General features: G+C 26.8%; 1 protein-coding gene across 2 annotated transcripts in view; it reads left to right on the forward strand.

Annotated features, from left to right (window-relative positions):
• LOC136083870 (TNF receptor-associated factor 3-like) overlaps nucleotides 1-25,548 on the forward strand; it is a 128,591-nt gene that overhangs the window by 33,636 nt on the left and 69,407 nt on the right. For both annotated transcript variants that reach the window (XM_065803778.1, XM_065803777.1), the window contains 4 exons: nucleotides 2,256-2,435; nucleotides 7,179-7,233; nucleotides 7,370-7,474; nucleotides 8,263-8,427. In XM_065803778.1, the coding sequence (XP_065659850.1) occupies nucleotides 2,269-2,435; nucleotides 7,179-7,233; nucleotides 7,370-7,474; nucleotides 8,263-8,427 (492 nt within the window). In that variant the 5' untranslated portion in view covers nucleotides 2,256-2,268. The remainder of the gene's footprint in view (nucleotides 1-2,255; nucleotides 2,436-7,178; nucleotides 7,234-7,369; nucleotides 7,475-8,262; nucleotides 8,428-25,548) is intronic.

The following is a 25,548-nucleotide window of genomic DNA, read 5'->3' on the forward strand; positions in this document are numbered from 1 at the left end:
AACCTATTCCGTGCAATTTTTCTTTTCCGGTTAATGTGCCAATATTGTGATTTAGATTGTCAGCCACTCAATGTAGGAAGTTCGGCTTCTGTTCTTGCACAACATTTACTCTACTAACTGCAGCAGATGACTTAAACAACATCAGTTCATCGGTGGATATTGAAGATCCAAATTTGTAAAAGTAATTCACCAGCCATTTTGTTCCAAAAGATATATCAATATCTACGCCAATTCCAAATGGAATTGGTGCTTTCATAAATCTTGGTCGCGAAGCTTGAGTAATTCATTGTTCTAAACGAATTTGTCGAAGCTTAAAAAAAATTAAATGCCTTAGGAATCGTTGTAAACTCTTTGGAACCCACTTAAGTCTATATTCAATATCATCTATATCCTCTAGTGACTGATAAACAAATTTATTTACATCCATTTTTCTAGTTTTGCTCTTAATTATACTTGCAGCGCCAGCAATAATATTATTTTTAGTACAGTCTTTCTTTTTTTGAAATTTTGATGTAATAAAAAAAACCATTTCTCTGAAACAAACTAAATTAGATTGACCAGAGAGTTCTCTTAAAAAAATATGATCACCATAATGTTCAAGTAATTTTCTATTTAAAGATTTCGTTGAGTAATATGGATAACCATTACTAAGTTTTTTGATCTTAATGTGCCTACCCGAAAGGGTATAAAGTTCGCAGTCAGTCAAAACAAGATATCAATCGAAAATGTACAGCATTTCCCCATTCTTCCTCTCTATTCAAAGAACGTTCAATCATTTTGTTAATCAATGGTATGGAGTCAACTTTAGCAATTGCTGAATGATTTTTGTCTACCTTTTTGTTACAAAGACAACATTTTGATTTCCAATCAAATACATTTGCAAATAAGGATCTTAGTTTTTTTCTTGGTACACATAATGATTGATCTTTACGACTATCCACAAATTTTCTTCTACAGCTATGATAGACTAGTACTGTTGTACTTTTATGCGTGTTCTGTCGCAACTGCACTTTAATATAACTAATAATGTGCAAAAATAACTTATCTGGTATGCTTTCTCATCCCAAACTTTTTTTAATAACAAATGAATTTGTTTTTCAAATATACAAAGTATAAATAAGCAATTAAAAATGATTCAGCAAAACGTCATTAATGAATATGAGTTATTATGTGCAAATTAATGTTTTAAAAAACTGCGCGAAATAAGTTTTGACAAAATTTTTATTAGATGTATAGTAAATTGTGTTTTATTTCCATTATGTTTAAAAAAGATAAATTTATAAAAATTAAAGTTTTTCAGTACTTTGATATGTAATACTAAAAATGTAAAAGTAATTTTACTTTTTGGCTAAAAAAAAACCCTTTTATGAAAGGATTATGTACTTTTTTACTGTCAAACTGGTATTTTGGCATCACCTTAAAAAGTGCTTGGTGGTAAAAGTTAAATTTTTTGATACCGAGTTATATTCCTTAAGGTAAAAATTGACAAGTAATAACAATTTAGAGAAATAAATAATAAGATTTGTCCATAACTTTTTCAATAAATCTATGTTTCTAAAAATAGTTACTTAAAACTTATTAACTTTGAGTAGATCTGCTTGCATATGATATTTTCACCTTTAAAATACCGTATTTGAGAGTTTTTTAGTTATATATAATTATCTAGTATTTGATAAAGTTAAAATTTTAATACACATACTTAAATGTACCCCAATCACTCCGTAGGGTATTTAAACCTTTCATCGCAAAAATAATCTGAACTATTTCTACTGTATTTTGAAAATTTCCATTGAGATTTGTATAAATTTATAAATGCATTTATTTCATTTAAATTGTTCGACGCCATTGATCTTTTATTATCTAGGTTTAAAGTGTTCTAGGTTTAAAGTGTTAGGAGCGTTAGCTAATAGGATCTTTTTAAATAAATTTTTGAACTTTACAATTAGTTTTCTCCTACTTTTAAGTATCAATAAGTGACTTGAACAACCAACCAAAAAAGTGATGAAGCCATGTTAAACAACTAAACAAGAATAAATTAAATCAAACGCACTATAACAGGTTCAGCTAACATTATAGATACACTTTGTCAAATACCTTTGACAAAATGACACTATAATGTAAGCAAGCATCTATTAAAGTATTAGAACACAAAATTGAAGTTTCAATGTTTCAGTTTACGGAATAGTTTAAAAGATTTTTTGTTTTAACTAAAAAAAGTTAAAAAAAAAGTTTTATATCAATATATTTATGTTTAGCAAAAGAAAAAAAATGGAAAGCCTAAATGAAGAGAACTTTGGTGGATACGATGCGTATTTTATAAATGAACTTTTAGATGAACATGAATGTCCTGTATGTAAAATGGCTCTTCGTAAGCCTATTCAAACACAATGCGGTCATCGACTTTGTTTGTCATGCGCTGAAGAAATGAGAAAAAGGTATTAACTTTTGTCCATTTAAATTGCAAGTAATGTGGCATGCATATGAAAATACATTTAATAGACTACATATTTCCGAGCTAGCACTAGACCGAAATATGTAAAACTATTGTTAATGCTGCCTTGTTTTATTTTGACGCTAACCCAACGTTGATCTAATATTAACTTTAATTTTAAAAGTAGCTTAGTTTGTTATATTAATCCAATGTAAGATTAATCTTGCAAAAGTTGATTTTATTACAATATAAACACAACAATAATCCAATATATTTAGGCCAATGTTCATTTAATGTAAATGGGTTTATTTTCATTTAATGTATAAGATGTAATTTGGGTGTAGAAAGTTTGAGTATTCTTTGGTAATTATGTGCTTTCTTTTTTTATTTAGCTCTTAATTATTTTATTTGTAATCATGTTTGAAGTGGTTTTTTAATGCCGATTATTGTGGGTTGTTTGAAACAAAAGTTAGATTATTTGGAATGAGAAGAAGTTTTTAATTCAAGAAAGAAAATTACAAGTCAACCGGACATGGATTCAACTATGAAATTATTTGATATATTTCAACCGTATGATGGAACTTCAGGCTTTGCCGTTTGTACCCAACGACCGAAAGTAGTTGCTAAAATGCAGAATGTAAAACTGCAATTAATTTTTCCAATCCTTTTTAGAAAAATTGCTTATTTAGTATATGATGGTTTAAACGATGAAGGTAAGCGAGATAAAGGGGAAGTCGGGCGTTGTTTGTTAGCAGCATTCTCTGTAGATTCTAATACTGCATACAAACTTTTTATAAAACGATAGTTGAATGTTGGAGAGAAATGTGTCTTTGGCATTAAAAAACAAGATCATGAAAATCATCAATATTTGATAGCATCAAATAGAAAGTTAAATGGAAATAGATAAGTAAAGAAGGATCCAACGAATTATTTAACAAAGTTTCCCAATATAACATACCAAAACATGCAAGTGCAGTAAACGAATTCCGAAAACAAAATAGAACATTGGATTAGTCGTAAATGGTTAACTGAAGATGACGAAAACAAAATAGAACCCTCCAAAGGAAAAACTTTCTTAATGGATGTTATCGAACGAAATAAAGATATATAATCAGATATTTTTTGAACTGGAGAGAAGCAGTTTTATCAAAACGTATGCAAGAGTTGATACGACTTGGTATTGGACTAAATATTGCGCCAGTGATTATCAAACATCTTTGAGTGTAATTAAAGATCAAGATGATTTGGTAAAGTGGGGAGTATCCATAAACGTGGACAACATTTTTGTCAATAAGATAATAGCAAATATCTTATTTGTTAACAGACATTTTGAAATATTTAGTTTGTAGAGTAAGGAAGGGGAATAGATTGGATCTAACGGGGCTCGTGTATTGAGATTGTGTGTGAGCGAGGTTTGTGGCAAGCTTATGTTGTCTTGGGGGAATTGATTTGAAGTGATTTCAAAAAGTTTAAACAGAAGAGTTGTGTTTTGCATTTGTGAGCAGCAAAGTTTGAAAGTCACAAGTCTTCCCAATTGTGTCTTGTTTTAGTTTTAACTTTTTTACATTTAGTTTATTATGAAATATTAACTAAAGCGAGTTATAAGTAATGAATTTTAATACGAGTGTTGGTGTAAAATTTTTTCCGCGTATTTTTATACATCATGAAACGTATATAACCATCACATATAATTAATGATGCATTTTTTTGTAACCCAACAAAAAAATGCATCATTAATTATATGTGATGTATGTTTATGTTGATTTTTCAAATTTTTATTTCAAATAAGATAGTTAACTTTAGACTTTTTTATTTTTGAGTTAACTATTATTCTTTAAAGACAGTTTTTTTGAAAAGAAGAGTTGTTTTGTTTGACAAAAGGTTAGAACAATGAGGTTTGGAATGAAAAGTTAAAAGTGTGCACTTCAAAAACTGTATAAAGTAATATTAGGGTAACGAGGGGCAAAATGAGACACTTAGGCACTAATTAGTTTAATACAGGCCGTTTAATAAATTTTAAAAAAAGAACTTAATACTTTTTAAATCTACGACTATTGTACTAAAACCTTACAAAATAAAAGTTTCAAAACTATTTGCTTTGATCATTAGATCATTTGATCATTAGAGATTCTTAAATGACAACACCTACCCTCGCAATGCAATGCAAAATAATTCAGATTTTTCTTGAAGTAATTCAAATAAATAATGATAAACAAAAGAGAATTTTAAGAGGTTCAACAAGTTAATCATTTTATAGTATAATGCAGCTATTAATAATATATAAAATATAATCAAACAAACATAATACATATTCAAACTGTCATTAGCCAATAATGTAGTCAAACGCAATGTCACTTGTCACTTAAACCGCAGATTGCTTCACCAGTATTTTGAAATGAATAACTGTCCGAATAAGCCCAATTTGTACATTTTAAAAATTGACTGCCCTTTTCTTCTTTCAGCCTTACTTCTTCATCTATTATAAAACATAATATTCCCAGTCTTCAACACTTAAACTTTCAACCCTTTCTTTACCCTGTCCTTACCCACATTCATTTTCTATTTTTTGTTCTTTTAAATTTTTTAATTTTTCAGAGGATTCAAATAGTGATTTTCTGTAATGTGATGTTGTTATTCTTCTCTCATTCCTGATGGAAAATTAAGTTATTACTGGAATGAATAGCTAAAAAAAAATTTTTAAGTCGTGTTTCTTTTTCGAAAAAATTTTTTGCATCACTATTAACCATAAATAATTTGTTAATTTTAAAACCTCTCTTTTTATTGCACAATTTAATAAAATCAAGGATATTACAACATTATTTTGCATGTAAGTTATGTCAAATAAAATGATTTGAGCAGCCGTGGCGCAGTGGTTAGAGTTCTGGCTCAGAACCCAGAGGTCCCAGTTCGACGCCAGCTCCAGCCCAACAAGCGACATTGGTACGCAAGGAGGCGTGAACTTCCTGTTAAATGCTCTCCCGCGGTGCTTTGTGATAAGACCGTAAGGACTTCTGGGAGCACCTAAAATAACTACAAAAAAAAAAAAAAAAATTTTAGATGACGGCGTACTTGAAGTACTTTTTTCAGGTAAAGTTTCACTTATATAATCGAATACTTTTACATTCCAAGGTGGTCCAGTAATCTGAGACTTAAAATACATTGTTCAATATGTATATTATCAATACTATTTTGGTTCCGTGGAATCCGCCGCGTCTCTAATAATGATCCGCCGTGTCTCTGATAAATAACCCACCCGCGGAAGTCCCCCGGGTCTCTGATAATGATTTTTACTAGTTAAATGATGTATCCAATTATATGTGGCGAAAACATGATATGTATTTTGTTCTAAATGGCTATATAATAATTGGGTTTCTGTTCGTCTAGATCAGTCTTACAAACTTGTTTTAATATTGATACATCTTAAAACATCTATTTATAATATATTATATATTTATAAGATTTTGTAAGTGTAGTTCATGTTTTTGTATACTTAAAACATGAAAAAGATTGATATTTATTCATATATAAAACAAAAAAACTTGAAGTTTGCTGATCTAATATGTTGGGTGCAGTTGTAATAAGCACGAACTTAACTGCACGTAATAACATGTCTATTTTCATAAAGCATCTTTGATAAAGGTGGAATATTCAAAAGCTCTAAAATTCGTTTTGAAGAGAATAACAAACAATGGCTACAAAATTAATCGATATCGGTTCAATTTGTAATTGAGAAGAATATTCTTCTAACTGTCTTCATTGATAAAGTTAACTCTGCTTTTATTTAATTGTAGTGTCCAGACCCCAGGTGAATTATGATTTTTCAAGTAATAAAACAAAGAAAAGAAGATTGGCGCCATTAGTTGCATCTTTTTTATCTTCTTAACAATTGTTTGCATCGGATTGTAGTTTGCGCCAAGATGGTAAAGAAAAAGTAGCTAAAGCTGCTTTACAATTATCAGAATATATGAGTTTTTGTATAAAAAATTATTTTAAACCAAAATTTAAACCATAAAAACACCTAGAACTAGTAATTTAATATGTGTTTAATTTTTTAAATGCATGAAATAATTTTCAATCAGAATACCACATTAATATTATTCTTGTTTATAATTTTGATATTTTAAGAAATTTAACATGTTATCATAATCGTGATACCTGGAATACCGTTGTCAGTTATTCCAGGTATCATAATTAAGTAAATAAAAATTCTTCGTACTTTTACATTTGTAGTGTAATAATAATAATAATAATAATGTATGTGCTAATTATGGAGTAATCAGATAAAGTTATTACTTTAGACCAGTTTATCTTTATTATGGTTTATAAAATATGTGGTTGCTAAGCAGTCTAGGTATCCATAGCAACCCAAAATTAAAACTAATTTTACCATTCATACCGCAACCTCATATTAGCAAACAGTGAAAAATAGTCCTTAAATCTTTTTTATATGAGGAGTTAATAGTTTTGTTCAGTAAAAGTGATTTCTGGCCCACTGTGCATTGCATTAAAAAAATTGGCTTTTTGTGTATTTTTCAAAACTATTAATATTAAATTAGAAATCCTTACCTTGATAAAACTTTTTATTAAATACCGTTTTCATTCGTTTAAAACAACAATCTTTCAAAATATGCGATTGAAATTAGTAATTTCTGAGGTGGTGTAACAATGTACTTTTATTTTGCATTATCTGCAATTTTTTATATGTGTGTGTGTGTAATCAAAATAAGAAATCTTTTTCTCTTTTTAGAAATAAGGGAGTCTTAATTTGTCCATTAGATAATAGCATTTTGAATTCTAGCAAAGTAACTATTTTTAACTTTTATTCATTTTAATTTTTTAAAACAGTTTATATAACTTAGTGTAATTATATATAAAAATCCTTTTTTTTCTCTTAAAAATATGTCTGCTACTAACAGTTGTTAAAATGTTTTCTCATAGATTTTTCCTGATATAGCTACTGAAAGAGTTATTATGCAATTAAAAGTCAAATGTAGTAATTTTTCCAATGGTTGTGAATGGACCGGAGAACTAAAAATACTTAATGTAAGTTGTTTAAATTTTATTCAAACATATTTAGTGCAACAAATTTACTATATCTCGGTGTTAAAAAGCCAATAAACATTCTTCATTAATGTTTTTTTTAGTATAACCACTATTACTATTTGAAGAGCGTTTTGCTAAAAGGGTTAAAGCGTTCATTTCATAGTTTTGACAAAAAAAAAAAATCTAGTTGTCTGGCAAAATATCTTTTGAGAATCAATCATTTTTTAACCTTGAATAAATATGATGAAGAGTTTATTTATTCATACTGACAAAATTAGAGTTCTTTTTTTAGTCAAGAATCCGCCCCTTTGAAAACTTCAACTTTGGGAACAATAGCTTAGCTCCATTTTAAAAACTCGCTCTTCACTTATAAATGGAATTATAAAATATAAGTAATTATATAACAGTTTAACTGAGGCAGACCAAATTTTTTTGGTATTGATATGCTACTTGATGACAATTATAACAAGTTTTTTAAACCATATGCAATAAAATATAGAGTGATAAATGTTTCGATTTATAACAGTTTAGCTTATTTTTTAAACTTAATGTAACCTAATAATTAATTATAATGTAATTTAATAACTAGTTAATTAGTTAGTAGTTAAGTTAATGTAATCTAATAAGATTTTATTGTATGTTAAAAAATTGTTGTTTAAATGTTTTAAAGTAATTGTTCTCTTATATAACTTTGTAGAGATAAAAAAAAAATGCAAATTGTTTGTATTTATAAGACAAGGTTATTTCAAAAATTATTATTTAAAAGTATTAAAAATTTTTTTTTTAAGGAACATTTGGGTTCTTGCGAATATCAAACATTAAAATGTCTTAATAAACCGTGTTCTACTTCACTTTTGCGTAAGAAACTAAGAGAACAAATGGAAAAACTTTGCATTTATCGTTTGGTTACCTGTCAATACTGCAAGCAGAAGATTATTTTTAGTGAGAAGCAAGTAAAAGCAATAATTTTTTTTATTTCATTTTTAATTTTGGTAATATTTATATTTTGTTTTCAAAAAAAAAATTAATATTATTTAAATCTAAAATCAACTTAAAGTTTGTTATCACACACACACATTCGTACACACGCACACACACACACACATACACACACACACACACACACACACACACACACACACACACACACAAACACACACACAAATAAACAGTTTTTGAGTTTTTTAAATACTTTCTGGACTTCTTACTCGGTGTAGTTAAGGCGATTTTAAAATATTACAGCGTCTGTATGATATTTTGCTGACCACAACATACTTTTATTAAATGACCAGGTACCTGAACTATGACAAGACCATAAAAAGACAATTTTTTTAAATTCTCTTATAAGTTTGCTTTCCATATTTGAATAAGATTTGAATTAAATGCGTTGTTTAGGTTAAATGAACATCTTAGTTCAATAATATAATCTGTTATGATTTTTTATAGGCCTTCTTTCGTTACTATAAGCTCATTTTTATCAGAAACTTTTAAATACAACATTTTTGTAAATTTTTGGTGAAAATTTACAGAAATGTTGTGTTTTGCCAACTATATTTAAATAATATGTACAAGAACAGATTAGAACTATTGCATACGGACTGATTAAGCAGATTAGAACTATTGTATAAGGAATGATGAACAGATTATAACTATTATATACGAAATGATCTAAACATTAAGATAAGAAATGATCTTTCAAACTCTGATGGCGATAGTGAGGTCTTTACAATGGAAGTTATTAACACTGCCTCAAAGAACTTTCTAGTTTATACGTGCTAAAGACCACCTGAGGGTGATACCTGTAAATTTTCAAATTATATGAAACATATAATTACAAAAAATAGAAAACAGTAAAAGTTATTTGTTATTGAAGATATAAACATAAATATTTTAATGTACAACAAGCATGCTTTTACTAAAAATTTCTTTGACGACATATTTCAACTTAATATCTTCCCCATTATCAACAAACCTACCAGGGTAACTTCCATATCTATTACTGCTATTGACAATATATTAACAAACTCAATACAAGTTCCTTCTCTAAAATCAGGAATAATAAAAACAGATATTTCAGATCACTTTCCAATATACTTCTCTTTGTCACGAAATTCCACAAAAATTAATAATTCAAAAATCTCAAGTTATAAAATAATTAAAGTATTATTATAATAAACATGTGATACGTATTTCATATTTAATTTTCAACTTTCTATTAGCTATAAATAGTCACCAGCATGTATGAAACACTTTTATTGAATGAATAAATATCATACATGTGCAGAACACCATGAAAACATAGCGTAATAGTTTACATTTAACGTACTTATTTTAACATAATCATTTTTGGAATTACTTTTAGCCTAATAATCTCTGGAGGAAAAATTATACATTTATTACATCTTGATAGATTGCATAAACATGTAGAGTAGCACACCAAGGACAAAAAGTAGAAAATACCATTTGACAAGAGCTTACACAAGAGCCCTATCTCTTTCATTTGGACAACAATTATTTTTGCCTATCAGAATTTACACAAATAAATTCTTCGCCTATTAATAGTCATTTCAATTTCACTGTATTCTTTAAACATACTACCAGTAGTACTACTATTGTTTCAATTAGGTAATAAATAAATGTAAAAGAATCTTACAAGTTTTGATCTTTTCGACTCAAAGACAATATTTTAACTTAAGATTAATTGAAATCCATGACTTTTTTTAAGTATATAAACAGAAAAGCAATAATATAAACAGAAAAGCAAAAAACCTGGAACAAACATTTTTTATTAAAACTACTATATTTAAACAAATTAATTTAAATAAAGTTCTAGGACTTCTTACATTGATGGCAAAACTACAACACATCCTGGTCTAATATTATGATCATTTCAAAGGTTGTTTACATGTTTGTGTAGGGCATCATACTGCTTGCAACAAAAAAAATATTTTTCTGGTGCCAAGCAAACAATTTGTTTTTTGTATTGCATTTCTAATTTTGATTTCAAATATGCAACTCATTTTTTACCATCACGTCAAGTTATAAAGATATTTGGGCTCAGATCTTTAGTATTTGGGGTAAAGTCCCTAATATTGTCAAAAAAAAAGTTGTTCAAAGGTATGTCAACCTGGGTCTCTAAAAAAGCGTATTTTCATAGCGATTTTAGAAAACATAAAAAATTTTCCTTAAAATTTTCTTAAAAAAATTTTAACAAATTGTTTCTCAGCAATAATACAAAAAGTACTTATTTTTATTAAAAACGAATAACATCTTTGAAATCTCTATGAAAATACGTTTCATTTGAGACCCAGGTTGACATACTTTTGAACAACTTTTTTTTTCGACAATATTAGGGACTTTACCCCAAATACTAAAGATTTGAAACCAAATATCTTTACAACTTGACACGATGGTAAAAATGAGTTGCGCATTTGAAATCAAAATAAGAAATGCTACATAAAAAACAAACTGTTTTCTTGGCACCAGAAAAAAATTTTGTTTTTGTTGACCTGTGTTATCTAACTGAAAGTCTATAATTGTAATACTGAGATAATGTAATATGATTTCTAACCAATGTAGCAAATTTAGGGTTGTGAACCATTTGATTATGCCAACCAGCATCACCCCTTGTTGGCAGACATACTTGATATAGTTTTAAGAGGATGACATCTTGGGTAAATAACAACTTCCCTGGAAGCAGGTGGAGCACCATCTTTGCCAACAAATACAACTGCAACATCATGTGAAAGGAGATTATAGCAACATCTATCTTGCCCTTTAAGTAAAGTCATTTTTATAACTGAGACTGAGCAACCTTATATAGCTGTTCGGCGAATTTCTTCATCTTCCACTTCAGCTATGTTTTTAAATGCAGGAGAAATTGGGTTCTCTTCACTAATAAAATTTTGCAATCGAATCATTAAACCATTTAAGCAAAGATCATTACCACATTGTTGCATTCTAAAATTTATTGCTGAAAGTGGATCATAGATGTACAGTAGACAATATGTCGGCGGAACATCTTGATTTGGCCTAAGATTACATATACAATACAATACTCTCGTTACTTTAAAAAAATGTATATATCAGCTAGGAGATGTTTGAAAAAAAATTTAACTTAGCTTTAGATTTACCAGATGATGTATTATGTACAACATAAATACATCATCGGATAAATCTAAAATAAAAAATGTAATGAATAAGTAAATAAGAAAAACATTACATAGAAAAAATGAAAGTCCATGTACCTTATAGAGAAAAACTGTTGTGATTTACCAGAGTAGTAGTTGTTAAATATTATTATTTCATGTTAGCTTTTACAAAATAATTTATGCTTGCAAATCATTCAAAAATATTTATAACAAAATTATATAATAAACAGTGCTAAAGACAAAGCATCAAACTGAGATAAAATAAATTGTATATATGGCAAAATAATTTATCTAGACTTAAAGTGAATGATTTAAGGCAGTGATTTTTAATGATAAAATTACCTATTCAACATTTTTAACAATAGACACCAAATGAGGGTAAGCCAAATGTATACCATAACTTAATATAATATGCATATAACATAACTTAAGTAACATAACATTCATATATATCAGAACATAAGAAACAACATTAAGCAAAGATTAATTAAAATACATTATTATGTATTTTTAGAATAATTAATAATAGAGGCTTGAAAACACCCAGACCTAAAGCAGTAACAGTTTGACACTAAACACTGTTGTGTAACCCTCTGTTATAAGTACATCACTTGGCTGGCAAGGTCGTCAAATCTTGCTCTATACATTTACCAAGTCATAGCACTTTGAAATCATGGAAACATCATGGTAAGGTTGACGGTTCTTGCTCTGGGTCTATATCTCAAATATGTTGTGTTTTATAGTTATACTAACTATAAAACACAATATTTTTTTAAATGTTATATAACATATAAAAACACCTCATTTAACAATCATGTACACATTAGATAAAATACATACTATTATAAAATACATTTCATACTATTATAAAAACACATTTATATAAACACATTTATAAAACAACTTTATAACATATATGATATATGTTATAAAGTTTTTGATAAATACTTGTATGTGGTGATATATTATATCACCACATACACGTATTTATCGAAAACTTTTTAACTTTGAGCATAATATAAACATATGCGCAAACCTTTAACAACTATAAAACAACATTTATTAGCATTAATTATTTTTAATGTAACAAAGAATGCAGACTACAATTCACAACATTGTAATGAAAAAATTGAAACCATTTAAGAACAAAATTAAAAAATTCTAATTAATAAATATTCAGATACCTTAAAATGAAGCATAGCACAACATTCTTTTGACAAATTCCAGAAGAATTTTTTTATTCCTTATTATTTTTCCTAAGAATATAAAATATTACCTATAGATATAGAGAAATATAATAGATTGAAATAAACGCAAACTTATGTGTATAAACTTACATGACCACAAACAACAGTCTTATTTCATTTAACTTTTCATATTAAATACATAAATAAAATTTTATTCTCATTATTCTTTCTACAAAAAATAATCTTAATCTATAAATAAGAAAATGAATTGAACTTACTAAAAAAGCCATCATCTCCTCTTAACTGCTCTAGAAAATACTTACTCGAAAGACGGCATGGAACGTATATCCGCGCATAAAGAAGTCGAGAAACTACTTAAAAACTAAGAAATAGTGTATTTTACAGAATACAGAACCGTAATTAACAATACGAACAATAGGCGTAACTATGCGCACTAATAATATTCATTGCGCTATTAATATTTAGATATAAAAATGGAAATATATATACAAAGAGGAAAAAAAATAAAACTTCTTGTTTACAGTATATGATTATTTATTATCCAGAAATAGTATTTAAAATTTGTTAATAATTATTATTAAGTAATAAAAAAAAAACATTATTTAGATGACATAATAAACTGTGTTTATTGCACCTACTAACATCGTGTGCAATTCCTGCCCACTCTCTCTATGCAATCTTTCTAACACAACTTCTTCTATCTTTCACTCTAATATATCTTCGTTCTTCCCAAGCTGACCTTACTCTTGGTCCGTTAAGCGGGTTATGACGCTCATTAAGGAGCTGAACTTGTCTTTGCGGGCTTTGGTAATGTATAAACCACGATACCAAAGTATATCAAATTAAAGAAAAGATTATAAAAATGATATTACATATGGTTTTATTAATCTTTTGACTAAAGTTTTTTAGCAACATAGAAACTAGAAGTTAGTTTAACTTATGCCCTCCGTATTGTGATTTTATTTACACTTATGTAATTACTACTAACACTATTATGTGGGAAAAATAGTTTTGTTGTTCCTTTAATATCTGGCTACAACATTTATTAAATTAAATTATACAATAATCAATGAGTGACTGGTAAGAACATTTATTTAATACATGTCAATGTTGACCATATGTCAAAGTAACCTAGCGTTACCTTACAGATTTTTTTTACACTTATTTAAAAAGATTTCAGGAGTTAGATTATTTGTATGTTTATATATAAAGTTTAGGTGTTGGTAAATATTTATCTGATATATGCCCATCATTTTCATGTCCATCATTAAAGGTTTAGTGTCCCCCTTTTTTTGTTGTGTATAATTCTACGAGATGTGTTTGTAAGCAAATAATTTTTTTAAGTTTGGTTAGTTAACAACTTGTCCACGTAATATTTGTATAAGTAATCTAGCAATCAATTAAGCTGAAGTATATAAGCTTTAGACTTAGTAAATTTATTTAAGGGCGAATTCAATACATAATACTAATGGTTTTACTAACTTTTGATTGTATATATTTTATGTGTGGAGCCATGATAAATGATCATTCACAATAATTCCTAAAAAATTTATAGTATTATTTTTTAATTCATTTATAATTTAAAATAAGTTTTGGTAGTTTTAGAGGAAGGTCTTCTTCTAGTGTTTTTTTTTTATGAAATAAGGTATATTGTATTTTTTCAACATTAAGAGAAAGTTTATTAGACCTAACCCAATCATTTACTTTTTCTAATTCAATGTTCATGTCAGCATATAGTTGATTAATTTTACAGTTAGATAAAAATTGATTTCTATAGTCTGCAAACATGATAACATTTAGTTTTACTGATGCATTAACATTAAAATCATTAACATAAATTTAAAAATAAGAGCGGTCCTAGGATCAATCCCTGAGGCACTCCACACAATACATTTAGTATTCCGGATTTCTTTTTTTGAACATATTGTTTTCTATTAGATAGATAACTTTTTATCCAATGATATAATTTATTGCACAGCATGTACCATTTTAGTTTTTTAACAGAATAAAGTGATCACTGATGTAAAATGCCTTGGATAAATCTACGAATACTCTAAGGAGTAAATTTATCGTTTTCAAAATCATCAGTTATTTGGTCGACTAACTCAGTAATGGCATGTTTAGTTATTTAGAAATTAACTATTACTATTTACCATAAATATCAGTTTAAATATCAATGGTTTCACAATTATGGAAATGTAGTTTAACGAAGTATAATACAATACCTTTCCGTTAGGAATGAGAAATTACTGACAAAAGCACGCGGCATTAAAATTTGACTTTAAAACCTTAAAATGCCTGAATCAAACTAGAGTAAAACTGCTCAAAATATATACGTCTTTTTGGTTTACGCCTAGATCGTGAAAAACATGTGTCCATGCATGTTTTAATTTCGAAAAAGAAACTAGATGTGCCGGTTGGGTTTAAACGACTTATCAAAAAACGATTTAGTTTTTGGAAAGTTGTGGTATTCAGTGCGTTTAAATTTATGCCATCGGTTATACCACGGAGTTATTAAAGATGGAAGTGCAACGCTTTTGAAATTCTGAAAACCATACGTGAAAACTTTTGTGCATAATACAATATTAAGTCGTAAATAATTTCACTAAAGTCGGACGGCGTTTCTGAAGTATGTAATCACTAATCTCGTTAACATAAATATTTTTGATAAATTCTCTATATTTGTCAAATTTTTCGATACAAAGACTTTTAGGTTCATTTTTCAGATGCTTATATTGTGTTTTGATATTAAAAAAAATAAATATAGTAATGAAAATAATAATAATTGTTTTGTTTATCAAGTTTATGCAACTTTCGAAAAAATATTATTTGAATATAGTTATATATACACATATAAAGAGTTCTAAAAAAGGTTTAACTTTTACTTTAATTAGAGTTTAAAATTTACTCTGATTATAAATCTAAATTAACAATACAGTAATTAAAAATTGACCAAAACTATAAAAAAAACAAAATTAAGTGCCCCCATTTTTCAAAAAATTTCTTTTCACGTAATTTTTTTTGTTTCACGTAATTAACTTTGTTTTATTTTGTATGCAGATATCATATTCTAAATTATTTAAGAACTATTTAAGTATTTATTTTTTTTGCTAGTGCGCATATTTATTTAAAAAATATACTTTAAAATTATTTTGCACACAGAAACTAATGCGATGTTTGATTGTAACGGTAATAAGTAATGGTTATCATTGTTATTGGATTAAAATGAGTAAGCAAGTATTAAATAATTTTTAAATGCTTCTTTTAAAATTGTTCTCCTCATTTCACTTTATTTTGGGGCAATTATGAACAGACTTAATCTATGAAAAATGAAGCTTGAAGTGGAAAAAAGAAAGGATTTAAAAATAAAAGTTAGTTGCATAGAGATCTTGCAAGAAAATTTAAATGCATATATACTTTGGTATAGTATTTAAATCTCAAGAATATAAAGCTATCAAAAAAAAAAAAAAACTCTGAGACAATCCTTTGATAGAGAAAAAGAAATTTCTTTGGTTTCTTATAAATTTGTACAAGCTCTAATAATTGGCTCTATCAAAGTCGAAATTTTAAAGCTCTAGATTTATAATTTTTTTTTTTTAATAATATTAGAGAGCCGTTGAATGTTACAAGTTCTGTTTGCTACAGACCGTAAAATTTTATAAAAAATATTTTTTTAACAAAACATTTTTAAATTCAGTATTATTTTACTATTTAGAACACATTAATAAGGTGCCAGCAAACATTTATCAAAAATTTTGTTATAAGAACCAGCTAATAGAGATGTACAATAAAGAACAAGATAAACAAAAATTTAAACCACAACCGCAAAATTTAAATTTCTATACTAAATTTGTTTAACAAAAGCTAACTTTTAAGTATACAAATAAATTATGATATAAAATAGATAATTATAGCTCAAGTCATAGTTATTCAACTTTGATAATAAACATTTTGACGTGGTTATTTCCTTGGCGAAACAGAGTTTGTCAGTAGTATTAACTTTTCAAACTTTATGCATTCTTCCATGATAATTTCCGTAATTAAGTCAATCACCAGCAATATTCAAACTTAAAAAAATTCAAATACCAAGAATATTAAAGAAAATACTTTTTACTCTTTTTGATTTAAAAAAGTATGCACCCTTATTTCTGCAACTAAAAATAGAAGCAATTTTGACTGTGAATAAATTGAATACGTTTTTTTCTGAGGTATGCTCTATTTAAAGACCATCATCATCATAAAACATGCTAAGATCCCATTAATAGACATTTAATGTAATCACGTCATCGCATGATCTTTAACCTAAAAATGGTTTTAATAAACTATAATTTTAAACTTATAAAATCATATTCATTTAAGATTGATTGTCATTGCCACTATCATCATCATCATAATAATCATTGCCATCATCATCATCATCATCATCATCATCATCATCATCATCATCATCATCATCATCATCATCATCATCATCATCATCATCATCATCATCATCATCATCATCATCATCATCATCATCATCATCATCATCATCATCATCAGCATGGTAATTTCGGGTTCGCTAATGTAACCTTTACGCGGTGGATTATACGACGTGGTTCTGAGGTTTGAAAGCGGATATTTTTGGCAAAATGCTTTCAAAAAGTATTAGTTTCTAATTCTCAGACCATGTAATAAAAACATTATTTGAAAAGTTATTCATTTTGATACTAAGGTTTGATTTACCGAAATTATCAGTAAAAAACAAAACAAATGCTAAACAAAAGGTGATGTAAAAAGCCCTTGTTTTACATGATTTTCAATAAGTTTATTACTACATCACCGTATAAATAAAGAAAATCACCTTTCTTCTATTTGTGTATTTAATTATTATCACAGTTTTATTTTTAAAAAATTTTTAAGGTACAACTGAGTTAACTATGAGCATTAGTTTAAAGTTGGAAAAAGAGTTTAAAAGTGTCGTATTTGAGTGCATATTCGATAAAATTTCTTTAAGGATTTTTTATTTTTTTGTATTAGGTGTTTGAATCTTTAGCAACCGATATGGATTATTAAAACATGATTTTTTAAATTTATTTACTTTTTTGTTGTAAAAATATCCATTAAAGTAGCTATTGTAGCGTTACAGAACATGATGGTCGTTGTATTACAGAACAATTTAGTGTAAAATTACTAACGAATAGTTCCAAAAAAGTTTTATATGTTTTTAAGTAAATTTTAGGATTAAATTAAACATTTATTTATTTTTGAAATGTATTATTTATTTGTGATTAATAACCTCTGCCTTGACCCCTACAAGTGTCTTTTTAAAAAGTCGTATAGAGTCGTGCAATTTATCCTAAAGGCTAAAATAATAAAATTTTAATAATTAAATACCAAAATGTTAACTTTTCTAAAATATTAACATTTTTATGTCTAAATCTAAAAAATCATAAATAAGTTTTAATCTCATTTACATCAAAGATCCTGGCTTTACGCGCGTAAGCTTGCAAATATGTGAAATCGTTTACACGCTCAAACAACTAAAAAGTATCCAATAACTTTAATTTATGATTTCTGCGTTAGTTGCATAATAAATTTACTCGATTCCTAAAAAATAAAATGGAATTACACTTTGAAACATTGCCTTCAGGTAACAACTTATGACTTTAGTTGTATTCAACTTTTCTGCATTCACCCGGCATAATTTAAGTTATTTAGTAATAACATAATAGAAAGATATTTAAAACTTTTCCTTTAAAGAACTCGCAATCTTTGCGAACCAAAAAAATGAAGCATACGTTTCTTTTAAATTCGAGTAAATTTAAAAGTTGATTCCTTATAAATTTCAGAAACTAGTACTTTTACGGGATACATATTATTTATTAGAGCCTTGTAAACCACGAAATATAAACTTAAAACTGTTTAATTTTAGTTGCCTTTGTTGTGCTTCAAAACAACGAACTTATTAGAATAATAAGCTCGTCATTTTGAAGGACAACCGAGACATTAATTTTAAAGACAAAGCAACCAAAACATAATTTTGATGTTCAACCAAAACAACTACTTCTCTGCGGTTGCACTTTATCAATATTTCTTTAGATATTAGGACCAAAGTTATTTAATAACTAATATTGCATTGCATGGCTAAGACTTTAAAGTTATCACTCCACTCGCACATTTCAAAAAACGAGTATAAAAAACAAATATATAGAACATAATTATTTATCAACAGTATTTACAACTAGTTTTACGAATTTCTTTAACTCCATAAAACTCCATTACCGAGGTAAGACTTAGGTAAATTTAAAGAATTGGAAAACCATATGCGCTTTTTTACAACAAAAGTAATAAGTATACTCTGACAATCCGGGCGGCAATTTTTAAGCTTTTAGACTATAAAAATTAGTCATTAATAGAATCAAAAAATGTATCAAACTTTACAAGTTAGGTACTATATGCGTGTGTGTATATATATATATATATATATATATATATATATATATATATATAATATATATATATATATATATATATATATATATATATACATTTTTAATACTAGAAAATTGTCAAGAATCTTCACAGTGTTTTTACAAGCATCTTCAAGTTTTTCAATTAGGTGTCTGACAAATAAAGTTTAAACAAATTCAGAACCAATCTAATGTCTAAACACTTAAACACATACCTGTTAAAAAGGTTATACTATTATTGCCATGAACAGTTTTTCATCTTTAATAAACTTATTTTTAGAAAACTGTCTGACATTGCCTAATAATCTAAACTTTCAGAAAATTTTTTTATACAAAGAAAACTTAAAACTGTTACGATTTATATCTATAAAAATACATTATAAAAAAGGATTTATAAATAACAAACTTTGTTTTTATGCTTTGTTTAAACCAAAACATAAATTTAAACTATATAATTATTATTATAAGATTAAACAAATATTTAAAACGATTATGTAAAATGTTCAGTTGTTTATCTTTTTTATACTTTGATCAAATAAAAGACACTAATAAAATAAATAAGACTAATAAGTTTTATATCGAATTTTTATTATAAAAAAATGAACAATACTACTTTAAAGTTATGATACACAAAGTTAAAGTTAATGTTTTTTGCTTATCATTTTTGTTTTAAGGTATCGCACTTTTGCAACTAGTTGATCATCCGAGTATTTTGATAAAGTTTTTTTGGCTTCAAGTTTGTTATTAATTATAGCCATAACATTTTTTCTGATTAAGATTGTACCATCTTTCACCAGTCTCTTTTTTATGCTTCATAAGAGTCACTAACTCTGATTTTATATCTGGATGATAATCATAAAAAAAAGTCAGAAGTGATTTTCGCACTAAAGTAGCACTACTTCTTTCATCACGAGAATCATCACACAAGCATTTTGTAAAAAATGAATTTAGCTGTGTTGAAATACTACCTGACTCAATGTCACAACCAGACCATGTTACAAATAGATTTGAAGACTTTTTACCTGGAATTTGATTTTTAAAAATCCTTAAATAACAATAACAAAGTAGTTTTACTTCATTTATTACAATCATGAACCATATTTCCGTGCTTTTTAGTGCTTCTTCACAAGAACAATAAAACTCTTAGTAAGTGTGTATGTTCCTTTTAAATACTCATCAATAATCATGTTGGATACTGCTCCAGACCTTGAAATATTTTTTATGGTTAAACTAAAGAAAATGCTGTCTCTTAAATTTGTAAACATTGAGCGAGTAATAAAATATTCAGATGGTATGTTACCATGCTTTGAAAAAATTGTCTTTGCTTTAGTTGTCACTTTAACTTAAACGTCACAATTAAACACTTGTTGGAAAGCTTGTAATGGAATAATATTTTCCAGATCCTGCATTATGACAGTGAATTACCTTTCACTTTTATCATTTCTTGAAGCACTTCTCCACTTAGAAACCTCACTTTAGCACGAGTTTAACACATCTACAATAACACTTACAGGCAAAATATTGTCAACATGTGCTGTTAGCTTAGACCGAATCAAAAACTCTATAAAGTGAGTAAAAGAAAGCAAATATAATCGTTGGGTACCAGGTTCATAACCCTTTTTAATTACATGTGACTGCCAAATTTGAGCTAAATTTTGTAGGTCAAAAAACTTAGTGTAACAAGGTTCTTGTGGCGGCACGACCTGCATCATCCTCATTATTTGCTTCATTTCATTATGCGCAGCTACACTTTCTTTTTTGCCACCAGATAAACTCTTTAAATATAAATAAAATATATTGAGATAATCTTGAAATGAGGGTTCAAGCAGTACACCATCTTTGTATGGAATACGAGAAAAAGAGTAGTCAGAACTTAGGCTCTTTTCTATATTTACAATTAGAGGATTAACTTTGCTTAAATCTGTTGATTGAGTTTTGTAAGAGTATGAAGGAAACTTTAGTTTCAAATTGGTACTTTTGCTATATAAAACTTTTTTATCAAGTATTTCTCTGTACTTAGACTGTTTTTGAGATAATGAGGAGATCCATATAAATGATCATGTATTCTTTTAGTAATAAAAGTAATTAGTAATTTTAGTAGTTACAAAGAGGACTTCTGCATTTTTTAATTGTTCTGTAAGATTGACTTGAAACTTTAGCCCTTTCTTTTCTCAAATCAAATTTTCCTCTTAACTTCTTGGCCTCTTCCTTTGAAAGTCCATGATTAGATGAACATGAATGTGTTGGTAAATCAATTATGCTATCATTACATCCTGGAAGTGGGCATTCTACTGGCAACCTATGTGAACTATGTACACTTGAGCTTTTATATTCATTTGTGGTGCTTTTCTTCATTTTTTTTTTAACATTCCACTCTTTGAATAGTTAAAAAAAATAGCATTAAAATTTTTTATTCAAATCTAAGAAAGATTGATAAAATTCCAATCAAAAAATAATCTTTAATTCTAAATTTGAAATTTCAGACCAATAATAATAATAATAATAATAATAATAATAATGCCACAGTTAGTTTCATTTTGGCATATTTTAGCAATTTTAGGATTTTTTCCAAAGTATTAATAACATAATATGATAATAAAAAGGATAATTAAAGATATATTTTATTAATGTGTAATATTTGAATTGGTAGTAGTATTACTCTTACGCATTTATCAATACTGTTTTCTTTTTTGAATACTGCCAAAGAGGTAATTTTGAGTGAAAAGAAAAAATGCCCAACTTATTTGGATCATAAATTATCTGAACTGATTAATCAACTTTTGTGGAAATATTGACCAATTAAAAATGTAAAAAGTAATTTCAAAAACATAAAACAAAAGTTTCAGTGCTTACTTACTTTTTCAACTTGTTCAACATAAAGTTCAATGTCTTAATTTAAATCTGAACAAACCGGTTGAGCAAATTACCAACAAGTTTAAAATTATACAATTCTCAGATTCATATTCTGGAAAATATTTAACATAACAATTTTTCCTTATACGAAAAAACTTATTTAGTAATACTTTAAATAAGTAATAAATTTATATACATAACTGCTCTGTTCTTTAAGATCGTTAAGCACTCTATTTGTAGAATACGCTAACATTATTTATATTGGTATATGTATATAAACAAAATAATTATTACATTTATTTAAAACTTTTTAGTTAGATCAGCAACATCTTCAAAGACATTCTTAAAAAAATTGAATAAAAACTTCATATACATAACATAACAGAATAATAAAAAAGACAATTTAAGATAAGATTTTGTGAATAAGTCATTTTGGCATTAGGTAGTACTACTATTCTTATATATTTATCAATATTTTTATCTCTCTCAATATTGACTAAGATATAGTTTTGAGAAAAAGAAAAATGCCTAATTTACTTAAAAAAAAAAAAAAAATTAAGGCATAAACTATCGAACTGATAAATTCTATTTTATATTCTTTTAATAACACACTAAAAATTTCATCAATATTGTGATTATTTCACTAGTTTCAAACATTTCTATTACTAATTTACTGAGAGCTCACAAAAAAGTGTAGTTTAGTGCAAAATTTAAACATAAAAAAAAAACAATTTAATGGGAAATTTACTTTTCATTCCAATATACTCAGCTTTAACTCCTATATTGTCTTAAAGTCATGTGGTTTTTTAATGTCATAATTTTTCTGAACTGATTAATCAACTTTTGTTGAAAAATTGACTTGGCAAAAATGTAAAAAGTGAAATCAAAAACACAAAAACTTTTATTCTTGATATTTGCTCAACCTTAGCAAATAGGTAAAAGATTGCCTCTGGGACAAGAAGTTTAAAAACATAATCGTTATCCTAAAAAATATATTCCCTTATATATGGCTTATGGAAAATATATTCATTTTTTTAAGATATGTTGACTAATAAAAAACTATGAAAATACGGAAGTATAAAAGCAAAATAAAAGGGCTTTCAGTAAGAAAAATTTAAAAGTAAACCCAGTAGAAATTTATTTTTTGAACTTTATGCTTAGTATATTCATTTGAATGTATGTAATATAAAAAAAAACATGTTTACACAATAATATAAATTTATTCTTTTAGCTGCTTACCTTAACAGAGTTGAAAGATTTAGCAAGTGAAATATATAAATCATGTTGTTAATCGTCACTCAGTAAATCAATTAATTCTTGATCACATAAACTCTCTATGGATGGATGGATAAAAAATATTATTCGAACTATTTTAAAAAATAGTTATTTGTCAGAGGCGAAAAAGTATATTACAAATTTAGAAAAGAAAACACATTAGATTCAATTAAATCAATATGCAGTATTTGAATATACTGAAGTAAAGTACCATATGTGTGAAATATAATATATTTTATATGCTTCTACTTCAAGGAAAAAACCTTTATATTTGCTATATTACAAGCTTACTTTTTTTTTGTCCTCCGGCTTGAAAATAATCATGTATGTAACTATAGATCTAAAAGGACATGTATAATATATAAAGAATGCATTAACTTGGATACCAAGTTTATTAACTAAAATATATTGGTTAAAAAACTAAAACCACACACAACTGACACACTTTTGATTAATTTAAATGAATAAAAATTTATGAACATTTAAATTTAAACTTAAATTAATAAAAATTTATGAATATTTAAATTTAAACTAATAAAATGAGGAAAATTTTGACTTAAGAAGTTGGGATGAAGCATTTTATTTATTTTGTTTGTTGTCAATTTTTGAAAAGCTAAAGCAAAAAAAATGTTCCTTTTATATTATAGTGCATCAATACAGGGTTAATAAATTTTATTTACATGCACTAATGTTACACATATAAATGTTAGAAAGTTATTATTCTATTTTAGATCTATTTAGAAAAGTTTCTACATCATGTATGTAGAAACTTTTATAAATGGATCTAAATGTATTAATCTATCATTTTGTGAAACATAATTTGATAACATAATAACCTTAAAAAGTTCATCTTATCAGTATATAGACATCAACCTTAACAAAAACATATACCTCTTCCAACAATACTATCCTTTTCAACAGTAAAAGATTTAGAACAACCTTTACAAAATAATTTAAATTTAAAAATTAGTATGAGTAGAATTGCAAAACAATAACATGGTTAAAAGGTATTAAAAAGAGAGATGTTGATACAACAATATAAACGACTTAAGAGTGGATTAGTAAACTAGTAATTCAGTTTTATGTTGTTTTATATTTAAATCACAAAGTTTTTTTCAAGCTTATTAAATTAGAAAGGTTTAGATGACTTTTTAAAAAAATAAAAATAAACATGCACCTGCACATATCTCGCAAATTATATCCATTCCCAATCACACCTCCATGACAATTGATGTCAATTACTTTTTTACAGATTGGACATATTAGTCCACAGGAGGAAGCGTCACCACAGCAAATATAACACTTTAACAATGCTGGATTTTTTAATACAATAAACACAATTAAACTAACATTCAAAGATTAACGGTTATCAGTAAGTTAAAAAACTAAATCACAGTTATTTTTTTTTAGCTTTTTATAATATTTTTAAAGACTACTACTACAAAAAAAAATGTATAACTTCCTTCTTTTCACCTTTTTATATAAAAGTTTAATGGTGGACAACAAGCAAAATAGTTAAATGGGTGCTGCTAAATGTTGCAATAATGAATTTTTCAATGTTGGTGTTAAAAAAGCAAACGTTGAAGTTGCAAAACCAACCCTCGGAGTAGCAAAAATGAATCTAGTTGCATACCAAAATTAAAAACCTCAATAATGAAAATTTTTGTTGCTACACCCTAGATCACCATGCTCATCATCATCATCATCATCATCATCATCATCATCATCATCATCATCATCATCATCATCATCATCATCATCATCATAATCACCATCATTATGAAGACAAAAAAACCTAAAAAAAAAAAAAAAATGAATTGAAATAATAAACTAAACATCAAATATCTCCAATAAACACTGCTATCCTTAAAATTTTTGTAATTCATATCAAGATGAATTATAAAAGATTAACAAATCGATAAACCATAGAGCACCATAGCTACCATAGAGTAAAATTTTAATTTAAAGAATGTTTTTTTTTAAGAATATGTTAATAGCACTTTCGTAGAATCTCTTCAAAATTACATAAAAATACATAGAACCTCTTAAAAATACGCAGAATCTCTTTAAAAGTACTAGAAGCAAAAGGTCGAAATCCTTATCAGAAGGATGAAAACATCCCTTTAATAAACAAT

Source organism: Hydra vulgaris, chromosome 08 (assembly GCF_038396675.1).
Source record: "Hydra vulgaris chromosome 08, alternate assembly HydraT2T_AEP".
Classification (NCBI taxonomy): domain Eukaryota; kingdom Metazoa; phylum Cnidaria; class Hydrozoa; order Anthoathecata; family Hydridae; genus Hydra; species Hydra vulgaris.